This window comes from Colius striatus, chromosome Z (genome assembly GCF_028858725.1).
Source record: "Colius striatus isolate bColStr4 chromosome Z, bColStr4.1.hap1, whole genome shotgun sequence".
Classification (NCBI taxonomy): Eukaryota; Metazoa; Chordata; class Aves; order Coliiformes; family Coliidae; genus Colius; species Colius striatus.
In genome coordinates this window covers 53,433,914-53,460,539 of record NC_084790.1, presented here as the reverse complement: position 1 = coordinate 53,460,539, position 26,626 = coordinate 53,433,914, and the positions used below count along the sequence as shown (strand labels likewise).

At 38.1% G+C, this 26,626-nt stretch overlaps 1 protein-coding gene across 1 annotated transcript in view; it reads left to right on the top strand.

Moving 5' to 3' along the window:
* Positions 1 to 26,626, top strand: part of GLIS3 (GLIS family zinc finger 3) — a 157,825-nt gene that overhangs the window by 29,068 nt on the left and 102,131 nt on the right. Inside the window, exons 3-4 of the mRNA XM_062019099.1 lie at positions 3,943 to 4,147; positions 9,635 to 10,757. Coding sequence (XP_061875083.1) covers positions 3,943 to 4,147; positions 9,635 to 10,757 — 1,328 coding nt within the window. The remainder of the gene's footprint in view (positions 1 to 3,942; positions 4,148 to 9,634; positions 10,758 to 26,626) is intronic.

Genomic DNA, 26,626 nt, shown 5'->3' with positions numbered 1-26,626 from the left:
TTTTAAGTGGAAGAATTGTTATTTTCCCCCCAACAACAAATGTTTATCAATGATAAAAATAACAGAACCTTTTCCTCCCACTTTTAGAATCATAGAATTGAAGAATTGTTTCAGCTGGAAGAGACCTTTAAGATCACTGAGTCCGGCCTTTGTCCCAGCCCTATCAACCACTAGACCATTTCCCTAAGCGCAGCATCCAACCATCTCTTAAACATCTCCAGGGGTGGTGACTCCAACACCTCCCTGGGCAGCCCGTTCCAATGCCTGACAACCCTTGCACGAAAGAAATTCCTCCTCAGATCCAGCTTGAACCTTCCCTAACACAACTTGAGGCCATTTCCCCTTGTTCTATTGCTTGTTACTAGGGAGAAGAGACCAACCCCCACCTTGCTGCAACTTCCTATCAGGTAGTTGTAGAGAATGGTAAGGTCTCCCCTGAGCCTTCTTTTCTCCAGCTAAACAGCCCCAGACCCCTCAGCTGTTCCTCATATGAGACATGCTCCAAATCCTTTCCTAGCTTTGTAGCCCACCTCTGGATTCTCTCCAGCACCTCAATGTCCTTCTTGTAGAGAGAGGCCCAAAACTGGACACAGTATTTGAGATCTGCCCTCACCAAAGCCAAGTACAGGGGAATTATCACCTCCCTACTCCTGCTGACAACACTGTTTCTGATCCAGGCCATTATGCCATTGGCCTTCTTGGCCACCTGGGCACACTGCTGGCTCATATTCAGCCGACTGTCAACCAACACTTCCAGGTCTCTCTGCCTGGCAGCATTCCAGCCACTCCCCAAGCCTGTAGCACTGGTGGGGGTTGTTGAGGCCCAAGCGCAGGACCTGGCACGTGACCTTATTGAAACTCATGGCATTAGCCTTTGCCCAGCCATCCAACCTATCTAGATCTCTCTGTAGAGCTTCCCTACCCTTAAGCAGATCGAAATTCCCACCCAACTTGGTGTCATGTGCAAACTTACTAAGGATGCACTCTATCCCCTCATCCAGATCATTAATAGAGATGTTCAACAGGAGTGGCCCCAGTACTGAGCCCTGGGGGACACCGCTTGTGACTGGCCACCACCAACTGGATTTAACTCCATTGACCACAAGTCTGAGGACTCCTCATCATCTAACCAGTTTTTCACCCAGGAAAGTGTACACCCATCCAAGCCAAGAACAGCCAATTTCCCTAAGAGAACACTATGGGAAACAGTGTCAAATGCCTTACTAAAGTCAAAGTAGACAACATCCACAGCCTTTCCTTCATCCAATAGATGTATCAGCTTGTCATAGAAGGAGATCAGGTGTGTTGAACAGGACCTGCCCTTCATTAAACCCATTCTGACTGGGCCTGATCACCTAGTTGTTCTTCGTGTGCTGCATAGTAGAACTTAGGATGATCTGCTCCATCAGCTTCCTGGGCACTGAAGTCAAACTGACAGGCCTGTAATTTTCTGGATTATCCTTCCATCCCTTCTTATATATGGGTGTTACATTGGCTGACTTCCAATCAGGTGGGAGCTCCCCAGTCAGCCAGGACTTCTGATAAATGATGGACACTTTTGCATCAGAGAAGTGCCCAGGCAAATGTTTATCATGACTGATGTCTTACACTATTTTTGTTTTTCATCCCAGTAATACAATCTCTCCTTTTCTCTAATGACCAATGACCAAACCATCTTTGACCTTCATCCTTGTCCTTGCACAACAAATTCTCTTAGTTGTTCTTAGCATCACTTGAGGTGCTGTTTATGCGTGGGTAGTAAAAGCAGACCCTATAACTGAAAGAGAGACCAGGATACACCGAGAATGCAACCATTACTGGTTTGACATTACTCCTTTTTCTGGTTTTACTTTTGGGATTTTTTTTCCTGTGATGTGTAAATTCCAAGTAGCTCAGATTTAATCATGTATAACCAGCAATTTAACTGCATGACTGCAGAATTGTTATTTGAACTGACATATGGCCTCTTCTGAATTGAAAGTCTTACAAGAGCACAGCCCTTGACTTCCTGGATATGATAAAGCAGTTGTTATTACCATTGAAAATTGTTTAAAGTGGCTTATGAGGAAAGGGCTTTAGAATGTCATGCAGGGAAGAATCTGCATATATTTGGTCCATTGCTGGGATAGATCTGCTTTTCTCAATGCTAAATAATAGGTTTACACCTTATTAAGTAGTCAATATATATGCTGTACAAGCATAGCTGTGTTTCAAAACAGATTGGCTTTCTTAAAATTTTACAGCAAGTTTCCCTGTCTTTCCCTTGGTGCAGAAAGCCTTCAGTTTTACATACTAAAGACACTTTTCTAAAAAACATCTGACTGAACATATGTAATACAGATGTATTGTGTAGTATTATGTATACTATATGCTGTGAATGTGCCATGTAATTTTTAACTTCACCCCAACCAGCGTTTTGCTTACAGAAGTAATGTTCCTGTTATTACTAGAGGCAGCTTATGCTTTTTGACTATTTTGCCTGCCGTTTCCTTTTGATCACTCTTTAATATCATAAAAGCAACTGCCAAGTAGCACACTGTTTTGGCTCTAGTGAGTTCAACATACAGACTGCTTCATGGCAAAGAAAATAAAATGCCTTCTTTTGATTTAATTGGATGTCTTTAGTGAGAGTAGACAGTAAACCAACAAAGTTTAAAAGTTGTTTTGTTTTTTTTTTCTGGTGCCCACAGTGGAGGTGAGTGCAGTAGTTCTCCTTACAGATTTGTCTTTAGAAATTTCCAGTCCTTGTAGCTACATTTCTGGATGGGTTATTAAATATTTTCTTTTTTCCTTACCATTGAGTTTTGGCCAGATGCTGTATTCTTCACTTATGTTTCAAAGTAGTAGTAATGAGTAAGTACAGCTGGTGAATTTGATCTGGAAAAGATGGAAGGATTTTGATTGTCTTCCTAGGACTATGTGGCTCATAAATGCCCTCTTTATGGTGTTTGCAACCCATTTGAATATCCTTGAGAAAAAATTGTGTGTGTACAACAAAGTCAAAAGGAGATTTAATTTAGAAAATGGTTTAAGTTTGTCCTGATATTCCACTGTTTGCTGTCCTGCTTTGAGGAGTGATCTGAACACTGGGAGACAGATAGAAATGTGAATCATCTAATTATTAATTTCCAACTGTGATGAGCATTTGCTAGATTTGCAACAACTTCCATGTTACAACCTATGTTTTAATGCAGAGGATCTTATAAACAACCATCTGTGACCTAAATTGGGACACAAACTTTACAGAGCATTTTGCAGCTATGTCCTACTTGCCAGCCACCTCTGTAATCATCTCGTGCTACTGTGTAATAGCCATCAAGTTCAGTCATGGCAGTAGTGATTAAGAGCAGACAGTGGCCTTTTAAAGAAAGTCCAGAATGCTTCTCTTCTTGATCCAGCTCAAATTCCTCTCCCCAGACCTCTGAGGAATGCTGGATTCCAGCTGTAACTCTCTCCTGTTGAGGAAACTATGCAGTCTATGCACTTGACCACACCAGACCTATTGCAGAACAATTTGCATGCATGGTCTCTAGTGGTAGGAATGATGGAAGGTCTTGCAATGGCTTGGAGCTGTGGGTTTTGGTAGGATTCACGGCATAGTGATGTTCCAGCAGCCTCCTTGGATTCTATCTTCCCACCTTCTGAGACGGGTGTGATTATGTCTTGCCTGTCCCTCAGATGGGGACTGCACTTTTACCCAGACTCTTTCAGTGATTTTTTTTTCTGTTTTAAATGTGTGTAATTTATTAATTTTCCTTTATAATATTGCTTTTTGTGTTTGGAGAAATCTGCAAAATCCTTGTATTTGTCTCCTATTTAGTCATCATGTGAAGATACTGAGTTCCAGTCACTGTTCCTACTATGCAAAGCGATGTGTGTTCTGTGGCCTCTTCAGGGATTCATGGGAGATGCATACTAACCTGCCTTGTTTATTTTTAGGAGGTTGTGGATATGGACACCTGTATAAGTCGACTGGAAAAGCCAACTGCAACAACGTAATAGTCACCATCAGTCCCATGACAGTTCAACAACTGGGACCTGTTTCACCTCCTGCTAATCGGGTTTCAACAGCATGCAACCAGATCAGCCCTAGCTTACAGAGGTCTATGGATGCTTCCAGCCTGAGTGCTTCTCCATCAGATACAAGGTTCTGACTTACTTTTTTATATTCAGTACTTTAACAGGAGGGTGTTTTAATTCTCCTGTAATTTAAATGGAACCTTTCTGATAATTGAAGTGGTCTAAATGTTGGTCTGTTGTGCCCCAGGAAATTTAATTCAGTGCCATTTAAGTCACATCAGCTATAATCATGCTGTTTGGATCACTGAAATCATGGGTGAAATTTGGCCACACATTTTATAAGTTTGATATTACTTTTCTGTTAGATAAAGATTTTTTTAGTCACTTAACTCATGCAAAGGACAGGATAGATGGAGAATAAAAGCCAAAAAGATCAACATCTTCAGAGGCAGCAACTTGTTTTAAGCTTACTGTAGTGCTAAGAATGTTATGTTGGTGCCTGTCAAGGAACTCTAATGTCAGAAAAAGTAAGTGCCTTGCTAATGTTCCTCTCTGGTCATCAAATAACTTTGCTTTCAAATTGTTTATTTGTTTACATAATTAAGTTAATCAAATCAATTGTTCCCAGACTGAGTTGAGCCAGCAATTAGCTTTACCTGTGTTAGGTTTGTGTCCCTGAAAACTAGCTCTGGTGGGTAGTTTATAAAAGCTATGGGCTTCTCCTATAAATTTTGCCATTTTATATCACTAAACCACAAATAAATATTTGCTAATTAAGTTTTAAATGTTTAAATAACTTTTGAGACTATGGCTATGACAATTGTTGACAAGCGTGAATGAAGGGAATATAGTTATTTGAAAACTTACGTACTAATACATGAACCATCTACCTGAACATTACTTAAACATACAGTGGGAAAATATTATTATGTGTTATTTCAGAATTTACATTCCTTCTGAAATGCTGAAATGTGACCCTTCTTATTTACAAAAGGCCATAGGAGTCTTTAATCTCAAAACAGTTTTCGTTTTACTATATTACTTTATTACAAGCCAAGGAGTATTCTGGAATAATTTAAATAGCAATCATGTGACTGCAAGAAAACCTTACTTTACTATAAGACAGTTTGTGACCTTTCTGTCTCTTCAGTTGTGAAATCTGAGTCTCCTGGGACAATTTACAAAACTAATTATGCTTCCTATGTTAATGTGTCCGGGAAATCCATTAAGTGCTGAGGTGCTAAATGACAAATCCAGAAACATGCCTATGAGACTAAATTAATGTGATTATAAAAAAATATCAATAAGTAATTATTACTTCAGGTGTGCCTATATGGTTCCAAACACTGTTATTTTTATCTGTTTTGGTATACCATGTCAGTACTGAGTTACATATTTTTGTTTTTATTTTAAAGAAACATTTACTAAGGGTGAACTGAAGTTGAAACTGTGGCAGAATCGAGGCTCTAATGTTCCTAGAGTCTCTTAATGATTTATGAGTGAAGATATTATAAAATCAGTTTGTCACACAAAGAATGTGCGTTTCAGCAATTTTGGCCTCAAATGGAATATTTAGTAGGGAAAACAAGTTTAAAGTTGGAATTTAATTTGCAGATTGTTTAAATACTTTAAAAAATATTTTAAATTGCTTCAGTAATAAACTGCAATTGTCTAAACTGGTTGTCCAAGATGACTCTGTAGTCCTTGATGGGCTGAGTGCCTTCTCTGGATTGTGTTTCTCAGGTATCATGAGGTATGCTCTGGAAGTTTAATCCAAACCGCATTATTTACTGAATTAACCCAAACTAAAATGACTTGTCTTGATTTTTACTGATAGAAGAAAGAAAAAATATGGCAAATTCAGAGTTTTGCTACAAATAACATCAGACCTTGGTACATAGAGCATGAGGGATAAAACCTTCCCAAAGTTTTTCAAGAGCTTCCCAAAAATTTAACTGAGTATTCAGTTACGCTGTTTGAAACCCAATTTAATACTGCTGTTCCAATACTTTGATCCAACTCAGAAGAGAATCTAGGAAAAACAAAGGTTTCTTTGGCTAGTTAAACAGAACAACTTGCAAAAAGATAAGAAAGCATAGTTTTCATTATTCCCTGTTTATATTTAAGATTCTTATGCTTGTCACTGGGGCGTCTGTACAGAGAGAGTAGAAAGTAATTGCAGGACTCTCTTGTAAATGTTCACAAAATATCTGCTCCAAACGCAAGCTAGTTTAGATTACAATAAGCAAATGTGCCAATTAATACCATCTGAGAATCTGGAACAGTGGTATAGTTGACCGTTTATTTTCATATTAGGTATATTATTTTGATGCATGATTTTTTCCTCCTACTTGTGAAAGAGTAACTAAAAATCTAAATGAAAAAACTCACCAAAAAATGCACCTATTATAGTTTCCAGATATAAATATATATAGCCTAGCATGGAAAATCAAACCTTACTTACTTTTCTTGCTCTGCTGAAGGATGTGGATAAGTATTTGGAGTCATAGCACGCTAACGTGATTTAAATGCCCTATAATGACGAGGGCTTTAACAAAGCCCATTGATAACAGACCCAGCAGCCCAAATCAATATTTTTTTGCAAATATTTATCCCGTCAGATCTAAATCTTACATAGACTTGACCTGATCTAGAAATCTGTTTGTATTTTCTCATTCCTCTCAATGCAAATTGTAATAACCATTGTTAATTCTGCTTTTCTCACTCTCTTTTGAAAGTGCTGTATGAACCCTGATAGAGTAACATAACCCCCATAACAATACCTTCTACTGACATTCAATCTGAACAGGATGTTTCTCATTCAGATAAAGTAAAACAACCATCCATTACAAAGCAATTATATTGAGCAAACAAATATGTACCCATCTATTGCACAGGTCACCACAGGAAGGCTGCATGATATTTAAAGCTACATTTATACATGAGGTTCAACAAGGACAAGTGCAGAGTCCTGCACCTGGGGAGGAACAACCCCATGAACGAGTACAGGCTGAGGATTGATCTGCTGAAGAGCAGCTCTGCAGAGAGAATCCTGATTGATAATAAACTAAACATGAATCAGGAATGTGCCCTTGTAGCCAAGAAGGCCAATGGCATCCTGGGATGCATCAAGAAGAGTGTGGCCAGCAGGTCAAGGGAGGTTCTGCTCCCCCTCTGCTCTGCCCTGGTGAGGCCTCATCTGGAGTCCTGTGTCCTAAGCTCCTCAGCTCAAGAGGGACAGGGAACTTCTGGAGAGAGTCCAGCGCAGGGCCACCAAGATGATCAGGGGCCTGGAGCGTCTTCCTTATGAGGAAAGGCTGCAGGAACTGGGGCTGTTTAGTCTGGAGAAGAGGAGACTGAGGGGGGATCTCGTTAATATTTACAAGTATCTAAATGGTGAATGTCAGGAGGTTTGGACATCTCTTTTTTCTGTGTTATCTAGCAAAGGACAAGGCATAATGGGATGAAGGTGGAACACAAAAAGTTCCATTTAAACATATAGAAAAAACTATTTCACTGTGAGGGTGGTGGAGCACCAGCACAGGCTGCCTAGGGAAGGTGTGGAGTCTCCTTCCTTGGAGGTCTTAAAACCCACCTGGACGTGTTCCTCTGCAACCTGATCTAGGTAGACCTGCTTTAGCAGGGGGATTAGACTAGATGATCTCTAGAGGTCCCTTCCAACCCATACTATCCTGTGATTCTGTGAAATACTGCCATATTCACTGGGAATATCTCCAAAACCATTGTTTAGAATCTGTTCTTGCTCTCTTCAATTGACTGATGTTGTTTTAAATGGGATGGAGATCCCCAGTTTTAGGCTACCAGCAGTTCTTACATTAAATAGTTTCATGTCTCTCACTGAAGCTGGAGACATTTCACTAGGGATGTGGTTCAGACATACAGTGCTACCATGAACTTTAACGGATTTGTTCCATGGACCTGTATGTCCTCAAGCAGTGTCAATAATAAAGTCTTGTGGAATTAAGACGTAGTTGCAGTATTATTTACCCTGTGTAGACATCAAAACGTGCTTTCCTATTAAAAAAAAAAAAAGCAGCAAGTGAAATAAAGGAAGTGCCTCCTCAAGGATGCTTGCTGTAACTGTGTATAAAGGAAGAGATGAGGTACTTTTTCATTAATTTTCTTTATGGTCCATACTTTCTATTTTAGAAATTTGAAGTTTGTAGCATTATAGAATCGTGCAGTAAAATAACTATAAATAGCTTATAGGAACTATAGGAGCTTAGCTTTGTAAATAAGAATACGTAATTCCTTGCCAGTATGACAAAGTTCCTTTGACTATTGCATATCCACTATTTCATACACTGTCTACTTACAGCTTTAAGAAATGTTTTTCAACACCTGGAATGTAAGGTAACTATTAGTACTTTCCAGATTTTTTTTTTAATTTCACCTCTTGATGTCTTTGTATGATAGAAGGAGCTATTTTGTGTCTTGTTTTTTATGTGAGAACCTAAGAAGCAGTGATTGATTTGTACACCTTAAAAATGCATTTTAGAAGAGAAACAAAATTTCCTATGTAGTTGATCCACCACTGAAATTCTATGCTTCTTCAAAAATACCGTGTGAAAATAATAAACCCAGGAATGAAGCTTCAAGACATAAGGTGCAGAGACTTCAATGTCTGTGAGATCTCTAGGTTTATCTATATACGTATCTGTGTCTTCCTACAGTTAGAGCCCCTTAAAAATAAAACTTAATATAATGATAGCACCACTGGCTGTCAGGAAATCAAAGTCTGCCAAGATGTGAACTGGAAACATAAAGCTTTACATCCACTTGGCCTCTGCCCAGCATTTGCAGCCATGAATCAGGGACCCTGCTGTCTTTGTATTTCTTTTTTATACCTTTCTGTAGAAAACAATATTGTGAAAAGCTTTTGAGTTATATTTTTAAGCTACCCGTAGGACACTTGCAGCATGATTTGCAGAATATTTGTGAAAAAAATGATAACAAGAAGATTACACTTTTGTGAAAAATTCTGATGGCTGACTTGGAGGCAAATAGATCATCAAGTCAAAACTAAATAAACCCCTTCAACCAGTTCTTCTACATTGTTCATTTATTTTATTTGTTTTGTAATGTTAGATATTATCTATATTTATAAACAAGCTATTTCTGTAGAGAATACTGTTTGTATGCATTACAGTTGTCAAAGTCATTCAGGTTAAATATTTCTTTTTTATTAATCAGAGTTCTTCCTGTTCTTTGCCAACAAAAATAATAATCAAATCAATATGAGTCTCATATAGAGCAGGATCATGATGCGTTGGCTTCAGAAATGTATTTATAATACAGCTGATGAAAAAATTTGCATTTATTTCTATAATGATATATCAAGAACATTTACAGCAACTTTTCTTAAAAATGATGAAGTTTTAAAGTCAGTTCCCTAGCTGACCTTGTTACATATGTATTGCCTGTGCATGCCTGCTGGTACATTAACTGAAAATCCTCAGGTTGAGTACCTAAAGTTAGGGAGAACTTTTCTCACACATGGACTTTCTTTTGATTTTATGTGTGTGTGTGAAGATAGAAGAACCACTACTGAATTGTCTAAATGCTTACTTACTTTATTGTGCCTTTATTCCAGGTTGCTCGTATCACTTGAGTCTCAGGCCTCTACAACGTTAAGCTTGTCAGAAAGTCAGTCCACACTGAGTGTTAAGCACGAGTTATCACATGGGTACAGGATGCTTCCTTCCGTTCCCCCTGACCAAGGTTTACAAAATGACAATGAGCTGGGAGACTTACTAAATTTTTCACCTGGAACATCTGTGTCCAGTAACTGTGCCTCTAACTTATTACCTTCCTACTTATATGGCATGGAAAATAAGCATTCCCCTTACTCTAGTCCTCGCCATTCTTCAACCCGGTCTCAATCAACTCGCTCCAAGAAGAGAGCACTCTCTCTCTCTCCTCTCTCTGATGGCATTGGGATCGACTTCAGTACAATCATCCGTACATCTCCAACCTCTCTGGTGGCCTACATCAACAGCTCCAGGACCTCTCCAGCAAATGTCTCCCCACAGCCTGAGGTCTATGGACATTTTTTGGGAGTGAGAGGAAGCTGTATACCCCCAAATTACTCTATTCCAACTGCACAGAAAGGTCTTCTCACAGGTAATGGCAATGTCACTTTCCCAGACTACGCTGAGAATGGGGTTGGTGAGTACCAGCAGATGCAGCCAGAGCAAGCCAGCTTGCAGATGGCCACCCCAGGCAACATGGTGATCCAGCAGGACATGCCACCCACGGACAACCAGGCAGTGGGTATCCTGAAACATGAACAGCTGGATGAGTTCTCAGGCCATACGGTTGACATGCCTCCTCCACCCCTGCTGCCACCTTCTCCTCCACAAGGGCCACCCCCACCATACCATGATCACCAGCACCGGCATTCACACAGCCTCCCCAGTCATGTTCACTCTTCGCCTGTGCCTCCCTCTGCCCCAGGCTCCCTGCTTGATGAAGATGGTGAGCTAGATGATTTCAATGGCAAGCATGGCTGTCACTGGGTGGACTGTTGTGCGCTGTATGACCAGCAAGAGGAACTTGTGCGGCACATAGAGAAGATCCATATAGACCAGAGGAAGGGAGAGGACTTCACTTGCTTCTGGTCAGGGTGCCCACGAAAGCGCAAGCCATTTAATGCTCGTTATAAACTCCTGATTCACATGAGGGTTCACTCAGGAGAGAAGCCGAACAAATGCACAGTAAGTCTGAATTCTGTCTCTCTTACCAGTAAAAGGCTGTTACTCATGAAAATACAGAGAGGTCATAATTCTGGTTTTGCTTTTCCTAGTTAATGGTGTGCTTTTTTAACTAGTCAGTGTGAATTAGACTGCTCCATCTTTCCACCTAGATAGAAAGGAGGAGTATTGTTTAATTTGATATGTAGTGATAGAAAGGATAAGACAAAATTTTATTTTCTGTATTTGTAAATTTCTGTTGTAGAGTGCAAAATGACTTAGTAGACCTTCATAAAGGAAAACTTAAGTACCATCAGCACTTAAATACTACATGAGGGATGCCTGTGGGAAAAGTGCTGCAGAATAGATGGCACAATTTTTCCTAAAATATTCTTGTATCATCTTATTCCCTTTTGACTTGAGAAATTTTCATGATCTTGTGTAATATTACCATGAGAAACTGAGAAGAGTTAGGTATTTTTTAAGGAAGTTGTTTGTTTCATTACTAGCAAAAAAATAGACCTGCAGGCCTGTTTCCATTAGGAATACGGTAGGAATAAAACACATAAATATTTATCTGTTCACAGTTCCTAGCAGTGAGCAGTGAACCCCTGAAGTCACATTTTCCTTCCTTTTTTTTTCTTAGGTTCACTGCAAATCAGTGCAACACCTATGTAGTCACATGGGGTAACAGTCTAGCCAGTAAGGCCTAGAATTGATTTGTGTTTAGACTGTAGTGAACCATCTGTAATACCTGTAATTAGGATTCTTGATTGGCCTAGCTTACAGTCTGTATTTTAAATGACAATTAGTTTATCCTCACTAAGTGGTTATTGAGTGTCAGCAGAAAACAGCCTCAGTAGTACTGGTTCGAGTCCTCAGCACAACCTTACAAAACAATGAATATACAATTTCTAGGAATAACTGTTATTAGTCACTTGGAAAAAAAACCCCATATTTGTGTATATGTTGCAAAATGTGAGTTGGTGCTAGGAGTGTAATTACAGTGTGTGCCTAGTTCAATAATTTTCTTACCATGGTGTAGACTCTTGTTTGAACAGTTAGAGGAAATTTTTTCACTTTGTTACTTCAGAGAGCCAATCTCCTTCAAGGACAGATGATATCTTCCCTGATATTTCTATTGAATTTAAAGGATCTGATAGAGATTGTGTCATGACACTTTATCCTTCAAGTCTCTTTATCCTTCCTTTTTGTCACACCAAAGTCTGAACACAGACTGTCTGCTCTCTGAATATTTTTAAATTCCACAATACTTTTTTTTCAGTTCTCCAGATATATTGGTTCAGAGTTTATGGTTATTTTTTCTTCCTCAGGGATTTCTTGTTACCTTTGTGGGTAGGGAGAAAATGAGAGAAAGAGAATTATTAGGAGTCAAGAAAGTATTTTTTCAAGGGAATATTACACGGAAAAAAAAGAGGTGGAGACAGATGTCAGCCCATGATTGAGGACAGACAGCAGTGTGATGAAAGAGGAGATGAATGGTGAAAGAGCTCTGAAAAAAAAAGAGGGATGCAGGTACCCAGGTTCCTTCTAGTAGGAGAATTATGATGAGGGATCTAGTAAGACAAGGGAAAATGTTGTGTGGCACTCTGCGCTCCCTGCCCTACCTGTTCAGAAAAGGTGCTTACAATGACCTTCTTATTATTATAAGGCCTCCTTGAGTAGTCCTTAGGAGTCTTTGAAGGAATCATCATTCACTGATGATAAATATCTTAATGGTTAAGATACTTCTTATGGTAATGTTTTTGAGATTACTAAACCCAAACTAAAGTGTGTGCCAAGTCATGCTGTGTCACAAAAAAAACAAGGAGCATCTCAAAAGAGATTTTATTTTACTGAACTTCAATGCATATTGCTGGATAGTACCAAGAAGTTTGCGTATCAGAAGCAGCAGCCACATGCTTGTCTCACTTTCATATTTGTAAGAGTAATGAAATGCAGAACTGTTTAGGGTGACATAGTAACTCACATACTGTGAGTGTGGGTGTCAATCTGGAACATAGGATACCTTTCCTGGGACAAGCATGAAAAAATGGCATTCCTTAGCAGGTTTGAATGAAATAGCTTGCTGTTTTCTTCCTTTACCATTTCACAAATGGTCTGAACTTGGAAAAATGTATTTGGTTTTCTAATGCCAAAGGGCCATGTTATGGAAGTCTATCAATATATTTAGGAAATGGAACTTCAGCCAGACTTCAGACAGGCCATGAAATCAATACAATTTGAGGTTTTAAACTGAGATTTTAAGTGAGATATTAGGGAGAGGACTTTGAGCACTAGTCATTGTGTGAGCATTGTATATGTTAATGTTCGTAATATTTGGGAAGATACAATATTCTTATTAAGCATATATTACAATAGATCCCGGTCAATAGATTTATCATATATTACTTCTTTCTGTGCTGTTGGGTATTGAAAGTGTATTGTTATATACTGTATTGTATCTTTGGATGGATTGCTGTGATAGTTCAGCAGGTTTGCAAGGATTTAGTAATACAAGGTCACGGTTACTTCTAAGATATATCATGATAACACCAACAGAGATAATGTGGAATCAGATGTACAACTACTTGGAATCTCAACAATATAAAATAATTTTATTCTTATCTGTTACTGTTCTGTGATGATGAAGTCATATATTTGAGAAGAAACTTGAAGAAAACTAGGATTGCAGTACTTGATGTGCTTATAGTTAAAATCAGAGACAAGCTGAATATTTCTTTGACCTCAGCATTTGTTTTGCCACACCTGAACTAGTTTCTATTTATCTACGTAACAAAAATTCTAAGTGATAAACTATAGCTACAAGTGAAACTCTGGTTATTAGTTCTTTCTTGTTCTGGATGAGCAGTCTTCTTTGATTCTGGAAGATAAAAGTGTTGAAGGGTGAGTATTAATCAGATAGCAGCACATAAAAACATGTGACGATCATGATAATCAGATCCCAGCTTAAAGTCAGGCATTCTTAGGGTCAAAAACTCAGAACATACTTGTCTGTCCGTACAAAGGTAACTAGGGTGGAGTGGAAAATAACTGTGTACCAGTCCTGATAGATTTGTTTCCTTGTGTTGTTTTTGTATGAATCAGGTTCTTTTTTTTTTTGTAGCGTTAACTGAATTTGCTGCTAAGGCTGCATGTTCATATCAGGTCTTGGCAATTTGATCCAAATATGCTTCTTCTATGTACTGAAAAATCATAATGCATTTTTAATTCCTGCTCATTGTTAGAAGATTGGTCTTGTTCTAAAAAATGCACTTTAGTATTGCAAAATGGGAATTTCATGGAGTCCCACATTTTGTTTTGTATGGGAAGCCAAAGTAGGTGACCGCGCTTGGCCTTGCTTTATTACCTGAAAATTTGTGAAGGTGAAGAGTACTTCCATGCAAGGCGCCTCACCTGAAGTTGACAGGTTTGGAATAGGAATTCAGTATAAATGGTGGTTAAAATTGCACTGTTACTGTTCATTAAAACATCTTCCAGATTCTGTTCCAACTTACTGCATCTGGAATGCATTCTTCTTTTCAGTGACCTGGTTTAAAAAAATATTTAGGACCTAGTTCTATATATTCAGTTTATATTACTAAACTGCTTTATGTAAAATAGATATGGCATCTTCAAATGTGTTGTATTTATTTATTAATCTATGCATTTAACTTGTACTTTGTAAAAATAAGTTAAAGAAAAAGTTGAATGAAAAATGAATTTTGAAATGCAAGCAGTTAATACTACAGTGGTTGAGATAAAACCTGTAATGTTTTCCAGTAGTTACCACACCATGGTATCTGAGGTTCCCTCAGATTGCCTCTGGATTAGTGAAAAAGAGAATTCCTGGTAGCAGTTGAAACTCCACAGTAGCAATTGCCAAATGCTGACCTTTTGCTCTCTTTGGCTGTAGCTGTGAGCTTATTTTCTACGTAGTCATCCTACTTTCACAGTACTTTTCAAGTTCAGCTGCAATAGAGGTACTTAATTAGCCTTCCTGTCATGCTATGCAAACAATTTATTTCTTTTGGTACAAATAGCAACAAAATGTTGTTAGAGAGAAATGTCAGGCTCTCTCTTTACATTTTCATTCAGATACACTGGGGATGTTTCCCAATTTGAAAAAAAATTATTCTCTTTGCTTTCTGCAAGTTCAGAGCTATGCTTCAAAACAATGCCATTAGTATTTTGAGGTATGGGATAGTAATACATACAATGCACCTTTTATCAGAGATGCTTGATGTGATTTAAACTATTAAAATTGGTAGTACTCCTGTCAGATTTGAAGTAACATCCATTTAACATCTGCTAAATATCTGAAATTATCCAACTACAGTTCAATCTACTAAGCATGTAAAACAGAAGGTATGGTTTAAAAAAAAAATCACGGAAGTTAAAACACTTGCATAAGGCTTTTTTTTCAGCACAAGTAAACATCATTGTGCATCAATATTTTGATAGATGTGTCTACGTGGTACTTGCAGAATGTGTGCTTGGACGGTGGTATTCAAAACTAAATGTTGGTTAAAATCAGAAATGCATTCTGTAAAAATGATTGAGATTTTTTTTTTTCCATCTTCAAGGTTTAGCAGTGTGCCCTCATCTAGAATCATAGAATGGTAGGGCTTGGAAGGGAACTTTAGAGATCATCTAGTCCAACTTCCCTGCAGAAGCAGGCCTACCTAGATCAAGTCACACAGGAATATGTCCAGGCGGGTTTTGAAGACCTCCAAGGAAGGAGACTCCACACCCTCCCTGGGCAGCCTGTGCCACTGCTCTCTCATCCTGAGAGTAAAATGGGTTTTTCTTGTGTTTAAATGGAACTTTTTGTGTTCCAGCTTCATCCCATTACCTCTTGTCCTGTTGCTAGCTACAGTAGAAAAAAGGGATGTCCCAACCTCCTGACATTCACCACTTAGATATTTGTAAATATTAATAAGATCCCCTCTCAGCCTCCTCTTCTCCAGACTAAACAGCCCCAGTTTCCACAGCCTTTCCTCATATGAAAGATGTTACAGGCCCCTGATTATCTTGGTAGCCCTGCACTGGACTCTCTCCAGAAGTTCTCTGTCCCTCTTGAGCTGAGGAGCCCAGAACTGGACACAGGACTCTAGATGAGGCCTCACCAGGACAGAGTATAGGGAGGACAGAACCTCCCTTGACCTGCTGCTCACATTCTTCTTGATGCATTCCAAGATGCTTTATGTTACATATGGCATATACTATATATTTTGTGTACAGCAGATGCCACTGTTTCTTGATGATAAGGAAAGACAGTATAAAATTCTACATTGAACTGAAGCCTTGACAAAGTAGAAACTACAGAAGTTTTTTAATTTGTTTTTGCTTACATGCCTGCGGAAGAATTTTTTACTGTGCTAAAGTACCAATTAAGTGCCCAGGCTTACAAGTTAGAAACTGTTAAAAGAACAGTAACTTAATTGTAAAATCAGTTGCAGAAAGTTGGAAAATGCCAAGTTTGTAGTTGCCCATTGCTCTTTTTTTTCACTAATTCAATAAACTGACTGAAATGGAAATATCACACAAAAGGCAGACATGTGTAAGTAATTAGACTATCATGGTGTACAGACACAGAGAAGCTGAGTTTCAGTTTGCAACCATAAAGCTAAGACCTCATAACTCTCACAATTTGTGCAATCTTAGTAGCCTACTCTTTTTGGTTATGGTATTTTAGCTTTTTAAAGGGAAAAACAAATTAGAAATTATGGGTGTGCCTCTACAAACAGCTCAACATCACGTGATCACATCAGATGGCATCTAGTCCAAGCCAATAAATCTTACCCTCTCTGCAACCATACTAATGTTCTTTTAATATTATTCTTTCAATATAAAATACATGATTGTACATAGTTCTATGTGCTTACCTTGTGACACAACTTCCCTTTGAGTTCAGTGAGCACCTGAAGGGTTATAGTATCCAAAGTACTGACTTTTAATATGAAAGAATCTTTTATGCATTCACAAATGCAAGGCAAATTCCTTTCTACATGCAGATGTAGAACTGGTGACAGTGAAAAATGATAGCCAGAGAACCATGTTTTAAGTTACAGAATGAAATCTATGAAACTTCTAGTTTTATTCTTGTTCTAATGAATAATTTTATATTCCTGTAAAGTATTTTATCCAGCTTTTCTTGCCTTTTGACTTAGATAGTGAAAAATTTAAGACAGATTTTTCATGAGCTTTTTCAAACAGGCATTTTTTTTAGTTTCACTGTAACCAGAACATAACTGTGAACTATCCAGAAATAACAATGAATACTCATAATTGCACAAGCACTTATGCTTGTGTGGAAAGGTTTCCAATTTATTACCTCTTTGTGCTTGTGAATAGGCACAAAGTTTATATTTTATTTTCCTTTCCCTGTAGCATGATTATAATGGAACATTTTTGAGATTTTTTTCGTTGCTGTACCAAACTATAAATAAATGGTAAACTAAAAAAATGAATCACTCTTAAAACATCTACTTGAAATGTAGACTCTCAAGTGAAACTTTGTATCTGCCAGAATTTCTATTGCAGAAAATGTAGAGGATGGTTTCAAGATCTGTTTTGTTGTTTCATCTTGTTATTTTTGTTTTGTTTTGTATGATTTTTGTTTTGTTTTATTTTGTTGGGTTCTGGTTTTTTTTTAATAATCATAATTCTAGGGTTTTAAACAAGAAAATTGTTTGAGTTCAAATCTGAGGGGCTAATGCAAAGGTTGTGGTTTCACTTATGGTTCACATCTGCGTGAAGTATTTGGAATCTGGATTACTCTCCAAGCCATAAGGTAGGTAACTTCTGCTCTATTCTGCCAATGTTACTTTGCTTTTTTAGCATCCATATTTAGTTAATGGGTGGTCTTGTCTCAGAATGAGTAAATTTTGAAGTTTTCAGTTTACTGATGGTAAAGCCTGACAATACCTGATGGGAGATCAAGAAATGCAGTCATAACAGAAGCAGACAAACTGTTGTCAGAAAACACAGCTCTGTTTTAAAGAAAGGGACAAGTACTGAGAACTAGTTAATAGACACCAAACTGGGAGGACTGGCTGATCCCCAGAAGGCTGTGCTGCCATTCAGGAGGATCTCAACTGACTTGAGAGTTGGGCAGAGAGGAACCTCGTGAGGTTCAACAGGACAAGTGCAAAGTCCTGCACCTGGGGAGGAACAACCCCGTGCACCAGTACCAGCTGGGATTGAGCTGCTAGAGAGTAGCTCTGCAGAGAGAGACCTGGGAGTCCTGGTTGATAATAAACTGAACATGAGCCAGCAATGTGCCCTCATGGCCAAGAAGGCCAATGGCATCCTGGGATGCATCAAGAAGAATGTGTCCAGCAGGTCAAGGGAGGTTCTTCTCTCCCTCTACTCTGCCCTGATGAGGCCTCATCTGGAGTCCTGTGTCCAGTTCTGGGCTCCTCAGCTCAAGAGGGACAGGGAACTTCTGGAGAGAGTCCAGTGCAGGGCCACCAAGATAATCAGGGGACTGGAGCATCTTCCTTATGAGGAAAGGCTGCGGGAACTGGGGCTTTTTAGTCTGTAGAAGAGGAGACTGAGGGGGGATCTTAGTAATACTTACAAATATCTAAGTGGTGAATGTCAGAAGGTTGGGGCATCCCTTTTTTCTGTTGTATGTAGCAACAGGACAAAGGATAATAGACTGAACCGGGAACACAAAAAGTTCCATTTAAACATATTGAAAAAAATATTTTACTGTGAGGATGAGGGAGCAATGGCACAGACTGCCCAGGAGGTTGTAGAGTCTTCTTCTCTGGAAGTTTTCGAAACCTGCTTGGACATGTTCTTGTGTGACCTGATATAGGTGGTCCCTTTCAACTCCTACCATTATATGATTCCATGACATTACCAATGCAGGCAGTGCAGTTGAGTCTTCTGTTCTAGAAATGCAGTTGACCTTATGTTAATAAGACTTCAATAACTGCTAAACAAACCTTTTTGAACAAGGCTACATGAAAACACAGAAGTCTTTTTAGAAGTAGTCATTACAAAGGTGCAGTCTGTATTTTTGTAGCTTGCTGAACTGAAGAAAAGAAATTCACAAGGAGAAACTAGTGAGGGCACTGTGACAGATTTGTCTAGATCTACCATAGGATTCCATTAGTTCTGTTAAATGCATCTGGGTTTGCTAAACGCTGGGATAGCCACATGGAAGTCGGTTTCCGATATCACCTTTATCTACTCAGACTGCTTATTTTTCCTGTCTGAGACTGTTCTGATTTAGGTTCAATACTTTTGTATCATAATTTTGAAGGATATATAGCAAATTTGTTCCATGAGTACTCAGCTCTTGAGAATTAACACACATCATTATGAAGTTCAAAGTCACAATCATTTTAGAAAGATGTCACTGTGTTAAGAAATTATTTTTTAAGAGCTGTTCTTACATGAAATGTTGAAATGTAATGTTCCCCATCTGCCCATGAAGCAATGTGCTTAATACAGAGTTGGTTTAAGTAATTTCCCTCCCCTTTTTTCTCCATCTTTGAATGCTTTCTATTGGTCATCGACTGGCACAAGCTTAAGGAAAAGAACACAACGTGCTTTTATGGGTAGTCTTGGTACATTTGTATAAATACATTCAAACAACATTAAACTGCTTTGGCTCTTTACTATATTCTTTACTGTTTAACATTTGCAGAATTGCTTCCAAGGTTAGTCAGATGTAAACATGAAGCAATGTCACTCTTCTTCAAGGTCTGTTGTACTGCTGATGGATGCATTTTCGTAGTAACATTCAGATTTCTGTTTTAAGAAATTACAGCTATGCAAACAAGCTTATCTGAGCCAACAATAAAAAAAAATCATTGATTCTAATTAGTAGTTGTCACATAATAGAAAGAGACAAAGCTTCTTTTGTTCCACAAAAAGCCTGCTTTGCCTCCTTGCAGAAATGCATAGATTTCTTTCCAGTGGCTTTACATAATTGGCATGACAAAGTTTCAGTCCTGTGATCTTACAGTTTCCAGCTGATTCAGACACACTTGTCGAACCTTGTTTAAGGTATTTTATGGTCATCTGTTACAGAAGTTGGTAGATGGCCTGAACACGAGGTCTACTTTGTTTGTTTAAAAAAGAGGGCTATACATAAACTGAATTAAGACATATTTTTGTTGAGACGGCTGAGATTATTCAGAATCCTCTTTTAAAAACAAGCCACTACTGAGAAACAAAACTGCTCAGCTCTGACTAACTCAGAAGGACTCTTGGCTTTTGAATGTCTGGATAAATGTGTTCTGAATCCATTGTGTAAATTAACAGTGTGACCTGCTAAGTTGTGACATAGTTTTTATGTTTGCACCAGTGAAGCAGGTCCATTGTCACATAACTTGTCAAGGAAAGCGACATATGAATTAACCAAATACTGTGGAAATCATAATTGATAGCTCTGCAGGCAGAGTGACTGAAAAAACCACATCACCAGTTAAACCCAGGCTGTTAAACTCAGTTAAAGGTATCTCTGTGAAGCCTGAGTTGGCAACATGATGAGTCAAATGGAGAGTTTGGTTACAAATTAAAAACAAGCCATCTGCAAGATTCTTGATCTACTCTAATTGTGATAAGATTCTCAAAACTCTGGCATGCATATTTGTGAGCTGACATTTCTGAAGGGAGAATGTCTGTTACTTCTCTATCTGGTTGTAAAGAGTTGCTGAAAGGCCACTGAATGCAACTCTAATCTCAAATGCTGAATCTGAATCATCATGCATCTTGAAAAATGGTGTTGGCCTCTTTGAAAACGCATCTTCTTTCTCCATCTTTCAGCCACACACAGTGAAAAGCTTTGGAGTTTCTTTTTATTTATGCTTAATGGGCAATGCAGGTTGCATAATGGCCATATGTTGCAGATAGTCTTTGCAAGGTTTACAAGACAGAAAAAATGAACTCATCATAGTAGGTTCTGTTTACAAACTTTAGTTTTTAGACTTCTTCCATCATACTAAAATCTGGGTTTGTCTTTTTCTTTTCCTATTACATAAGAAGAGGTGTATCACTGAATCCATAAATGTTGACACAGATGAACTAAGGCTAAAGTACTAATACCCTTCTAGTTTATGCTGTGTTTTTGTGATGTGACTCCCTGAACCCTCTGATGGAGAAGACTAAAGTAAGCTGAATCAAGAGAATTTTTCATTGCTTGTAGGAAGGAGTACTGTGTTTGGCCATGCCCTGGAGATTTATATGACTGTGAAGTTCTAATACAATGTTAGCTGAAGGATGTTAGGAGCTTTTGAAAATCAACAAAAGGTGGGAATGAACTGATTTGGTAAGGACAAGTAACTGTGAGAAGTTGTTGCAGTAAAAATGTTGTGTTTATAAAAGGAAGAGAGTGGGACAAAACTGTGCTGTATTTATATTCCCAGAAAATGAGAAAAGCTAGTAGGTTATCTGTCTCTCAAGCCTTGTCTTGTAATACTGGTTTTTTTCCTTCAGTAGTATGTAATATAACTGAGAAGCCAGAGACTTTTAGTGACTTAAGAGCACAGAAGGCAAGGTTGCAGCAAGGTGAGGCAATGCTGTTTCCTTTTAGATATAGTGAGGGAATGGTGTGTCAGGTCTGGATACAGAGAGCATGTCTGGGGCTACATGGATGTAGAACACTTCAGTAACAGACTTACAATGTTGGCAGAGACTAGAAACAGATGCTGTGATGTGTCTTAGACAACTTGGCTGTCTGCACTGGATGTTTCTTGCTGCTGCTGCTTTTTTCTCTGGAGGATGGGAAGGAAGGATATGGGTGTCTAGTATAAGTTTAACATGATGTCAAAAGGAAGAGAAGAAAATTAGGCCAGCAGGCTTTACATCATTTGTGATGAGTGCAATACACCCATTTTGGCTATTTTTCTTTCATGCACACTTCCATTTTCCTTTTTTTTTGTTTCCCAGTTTTCAACCTTTATGCACAGGGTTTAGTCAATTTTGTATTAGTTTTGCAGATTTCTTGTGAAATTCTGTGCAGTGGGAGCAGTCCACAACACCGATCAGGGATATGTGGTATTGAATCTATTCAGGCAGGTATTCAACAAGCTTGGTTAAGGCAGAGCAAACTCACTTTTGTCTGAGACCATATAGGTACAATCTTACTGATACGAAGAGCCTCCCTCAGTGGGCTATTGACGTGAGCAATGTAAACAACAAGGTCATCTTTATTGAGCTCTGAAAAAAATCACAAGTGGCACTGTGGAAGGTACCAGAAATGTTCTGCTGGTGTTTTAGAATCTGAATCATTACTATGACTTTGGTATATATACCCTCTGGTATATTTTGCTAGTTTTAATTTTTATTAAAAGAGTTTTTCTTTAGTGTTTTTAAAATAACATCTTCTCTTTTTTTAATTGATCTGTAAGCTGAGTAAGAGTAAGCTGAATTAAATTACTTGTACTCTTCCAATTTTTGCATAATTTTTGGGGTTCTTTGCATTAACTCATTGAGTGTTTTGGCTTGCTTCATCAGCAGACTTTTCAGAAAGGGCATGAAACTTCCTCTAAAGTTTCAAGTTTAGATAAAATTAAATTTCTCTGAATGAACTATTAACAAATAGGCTTTCCTTTTTAAATTGATTTAAATCTTTACAAATATTTTTATTTGAGCCCCAGAAAAAGAATTGCCCATCCTACAAATTTGCAGGAATTAAGTGTTTTCCAGGTCATGATCTGATAAAACATTGTGTCATTGCTATAATACTTTCCTATCCAGTCACCACTTCAAAAACAAATACAGATGAAGAACATATTTTAAACATGTTACTTAGTTGTACAGGAAGTTGTGTTTAACCTCTGAAGAAAAGACATCTATGATTTGGGAAAGCTAAAACAGTAAATGAAACGTATCTGTCCCTTTTAAGGAGCAAGCAAAGTGTGTTATATTTTTTTGTAGTTTTGGTTTGTTTTGTTTTCCTTTGAGCATTTTCGTCTATATTACCCTGGAGGACAAGATAAAATGCCTTACTCTGAAGTTCTTCTGTCTTCTGGTTCTAGTCATACCAGAGTTGCTAGCCACCAATGCGTCTTTGAGTTGTTATATCAACAGCTGTTGAACAGTGTCTCAAATTAGGAACAAATCCTGTCGATTTTCCGCATTTGCTGATATAGACAGGATTTTGTAGTGTCGGAAGATGAGCTGCTCTATGGATATGTGCATTCAATTTCAAATGATTGTATTACCAGACTTGCAAAGACATGGTAAATCATATTTTCTGAACACTTAGTCCGCTACAGCTCCTGAGGTCAGACATGCATTTTATTTTGCATTCAGAATATCCTCACATTATACTAAAACTCAACTAATAGGTAGTAACATGTAAAGTATTAGTATCTTAGTGTCTTGCCAATGTACCTGTTGACTGCATATGAGAATGGTTAGAATCATAAAACATCTAATGTGGTTTTCAATGGACATGGCTTTTAAAATCTTTGGTAGTTTTTGTAGATTAGCCCTTTTTTGACAGGAAAATTCTGTAAAAATTGTATTTTATTGCTAGGAAAAACTGTTAAAAATTGCTTGTTAAGTACACTCAAATCTATTAAGCTTTAATGTTGGTTCCCGTGGTGCAAAAACTGCACCTTGCTATAAATCAAATATTTATCATGGATAAGAGCTTTGTGGCTGAGTTGACAAATGAGATCCATCATTTGGTAGGGTAGGGAAGCAGGAAAGAGCTTGATTACTGTCCTTACCTCAAAGAAACCCAGAGTGTTTCTGCTGTATTTTCTGTAGGACATGGAACAGTTCATCATGAAATATGTGACCATCCTTGAACATGGCCTTGTAGGGAAAATGTGATTAGAACTTGAAATTCCTTATTAGTGCTATTCAGGAAGTCAGGTGGATTTTATCATGTTGTAGTTTCATAGTTCAAGAAAAGTTAATGAGATGCAGCCTGACATGCATGCAAGTATATAGTACGTGACCCATACACTTGTCTCACAGGGGATCCATCCCTGAAAAGATGAAGTTTGGCTCCCTTGGCATTCCATACAAGTGCATGTCAGAATCTGGAGCTAATTACAAATCACATTCTTATGCAAGGAAGCTGTTTAAAACCTGTTTTGCTTAGTTTTGTTTCATAAGGTGTATGTAAGCAGGTATTTTGATTTTTGAGAATTTCAGAAATTTGGGGTTTTTTTTGGTTTTGTTATAAATGTCTCTTCATAAGTATCTCTTTGTAAGATATCTTCTGTGTAAAACACACTGGCTCCATTTGCAGACTGTTTGAACAGCAACAAAAATTCTCAGTCTTGGCTACTTGACAAGTATATGGTCTTCATAGTTTGTGGTAATAAAAATATGTTAAACTTAGTGTGGATGCCCTTTGGTTTAAGAATATCCACATGTTGAGGAGGGTGTCAAGTTTTATACCATCTGGCATATGGATGGCAGAACATTAATTGGATTGCTAGAGGTGTATTGAAAAGTAACATAGATTTAGACTACTCTAGACAGCTTAAGTTGCAAGACACTAATTCTTTCACAGAAATAACAGATTTGAGAAACTTGGATGATTCAGAAGTGTTTGCACAGAAATCAAGTCCCTGTTACCACCATGACCTCAAAGAATAGCTGAAGCTGACTGTAGTAGAGCTGTAAACAAGACACTCATCTTGCTAAACTTGCATTGAAACTCCAATTGACAACTGGATTTACATGTTTTAAATAAGGCTAAAATAACAGAAGAGCATATGCTGTCCTGTCATTTGACTTTTTCAAATAAAAATGGCCATTACTGCTTAACAATATCATTATTTTTTTTTACTAATCTCAAAGTACCTGCCTAACAAGACTTTGCTTTATTAAGATATCAAATATGTATCTTCCTTTTTTACTGTAAAAAGCATTCATGGAAGCATTTTCAATGTTGCTGTGCAAATCCATGAAATGGAAACTTTGCTTTAAAATGCATTTTTTCTGTTAGTTGTAAGTAGAAGAAAATACATCTGTGTTTCCAGGGCTGATAACCTATCAGTGAACTGACTTATCACTTTGGGCAGGAGACAGTCTATGAGAATGACAGCAGCATGGATAAGTGGCTTTCCTTACCTGCTAGTATACAACAGTAACTACAAAACTCAGCTCACTCTGGAGTGATATTGATTGCTTGCTGACTTTTGAAGAAGTCACGTCTACATACACTGTGGTTTGTCTGTTGAAAGTAATACTGCAAAGGCCTTAGTTTGCAGTCAATTAATCTCCTAGAGTAATTTGTTTGCCTGAGTCTGTTGCCAGATATACTATCCAGGTACAAGCCACTTTTTGTAGTGTATAAAGAGACTTAGCTGATAAAACGGTTTATTACGTTTCTCTGCTGCAAAGTACATTGATCTTGCTCACGGATCTTTCTCCTTTGTTTGAGCCATACTTCTATTTTTTCCAGTAATTGTTGTCTGTGACTTAGATCTCATTAGGATTATGCCAAGGTCACTGAATGGCATGTCACCTTAATTACAGTGGCTTTCAAGCTGAACGGTTCTGACACAGAAATAGGAATTCACAGTTAGGTAAATGAACAATCTGAAATCTCTGAGTTTCATACCGTGCGATGTTTAGCTCTTTGCAGTAAGCAGCTGAGTGAAGACTGTTCTTTGGCACCAGTGAATTGCAGCTGAAGTTCAAAAGCCCTTGACTGGGAACAGGATTGAGCCACCTGAAGGGTTGGCTGTAAGGCACAGTTTTTAGCTTTTGAATTTTAAGCAGTTTAGAATTGAACAGTGTTCTGTTATCCCAGTTGGAAGGTTGTACAGCAGTGGTGGAAAGCGTGAGACATCTGGTACCCTAAAGGAAGGGGATCTGATAACAACAGAGTGACTTGTTCATTGCAAACAGTGAAGTATTAAATAGCTCTGAGCACTTCACAGCAGGCTGGGGGTGGAGGGGAGGTTGGAAACAGAAAAAAAAAGATCATATCCAGCTACCAGGTTAAAAGTCCACTTTTTAAGGAAAGGAATATGCAACCTGCACTCCTTTGCTCCAGAAGTTTCCATGTCTTGAAAACAACCTTATTATATCAGGGCATATGTCATTGTATTTGTCATTGCTTCAAAATCTTAGATATTTCTGCAGCTGGGTGATGTGACTCACATAAGAATTCTGTTTGTAGTGAGAGGAAGTTCCCATTTTTAGTGGTCTCTGTTTCTTTTTAAGCTCTGTGCTTCACCAAACTGACATCCACATATCTTACAGGTCAGACTGACATGTGCTCCTATAATATAATTGGCTTCATTTTGCATTTCAAAATTTTTCATTGGTACTTATCTACACAAATGTCAGGTGGATCTAATACAAAATGTCAGAATATAGAGGAAAGCCAAATACCACAAGAAACAGAATCTTATCTCATGCATTCCCAGGTAGGCACATCAAAACCATTTATCATTTATGCTTGTAGTTTTAGTGTTAATTCAGTTTTGAACCAAATTGACTTGTGTTTTTAAGAGAGACAAGAGAAAATGGCTTTTTTTTTTTTTTTCCTGGGGATGGGGGAGGGAAAAGTGTAACTTTAATATTGTCCCTGAAGTGAAAATGACTGAAATGTCTTGGGAAGCCTTTGTTGCTGATAGACACAGTTGTAGTGGTCAGACCTCACCTAGATAATGGTCAAGGATAGAGTTGTGTATTGTGATCAGGTTAAATTATGGTCCAGATGCAAAAAGCCAAGAAATGCACTGCTCTAAAAAACCTTGTCAAGAGCATCCAGCACCCAGTGGCTGAAACCACAATCTGAGGAGCATAGATTGCAATCTGAGATTTGAGCTGTAATGGAAACTTGAACAGACCACGGGCAAACGGTTAAAAAGCAATAACTGGACCAGAACAATAAGGACCAGTGATTCCTATTCAATACAGGTTCGGAGTAAGCAGGAAATAGGACTGAG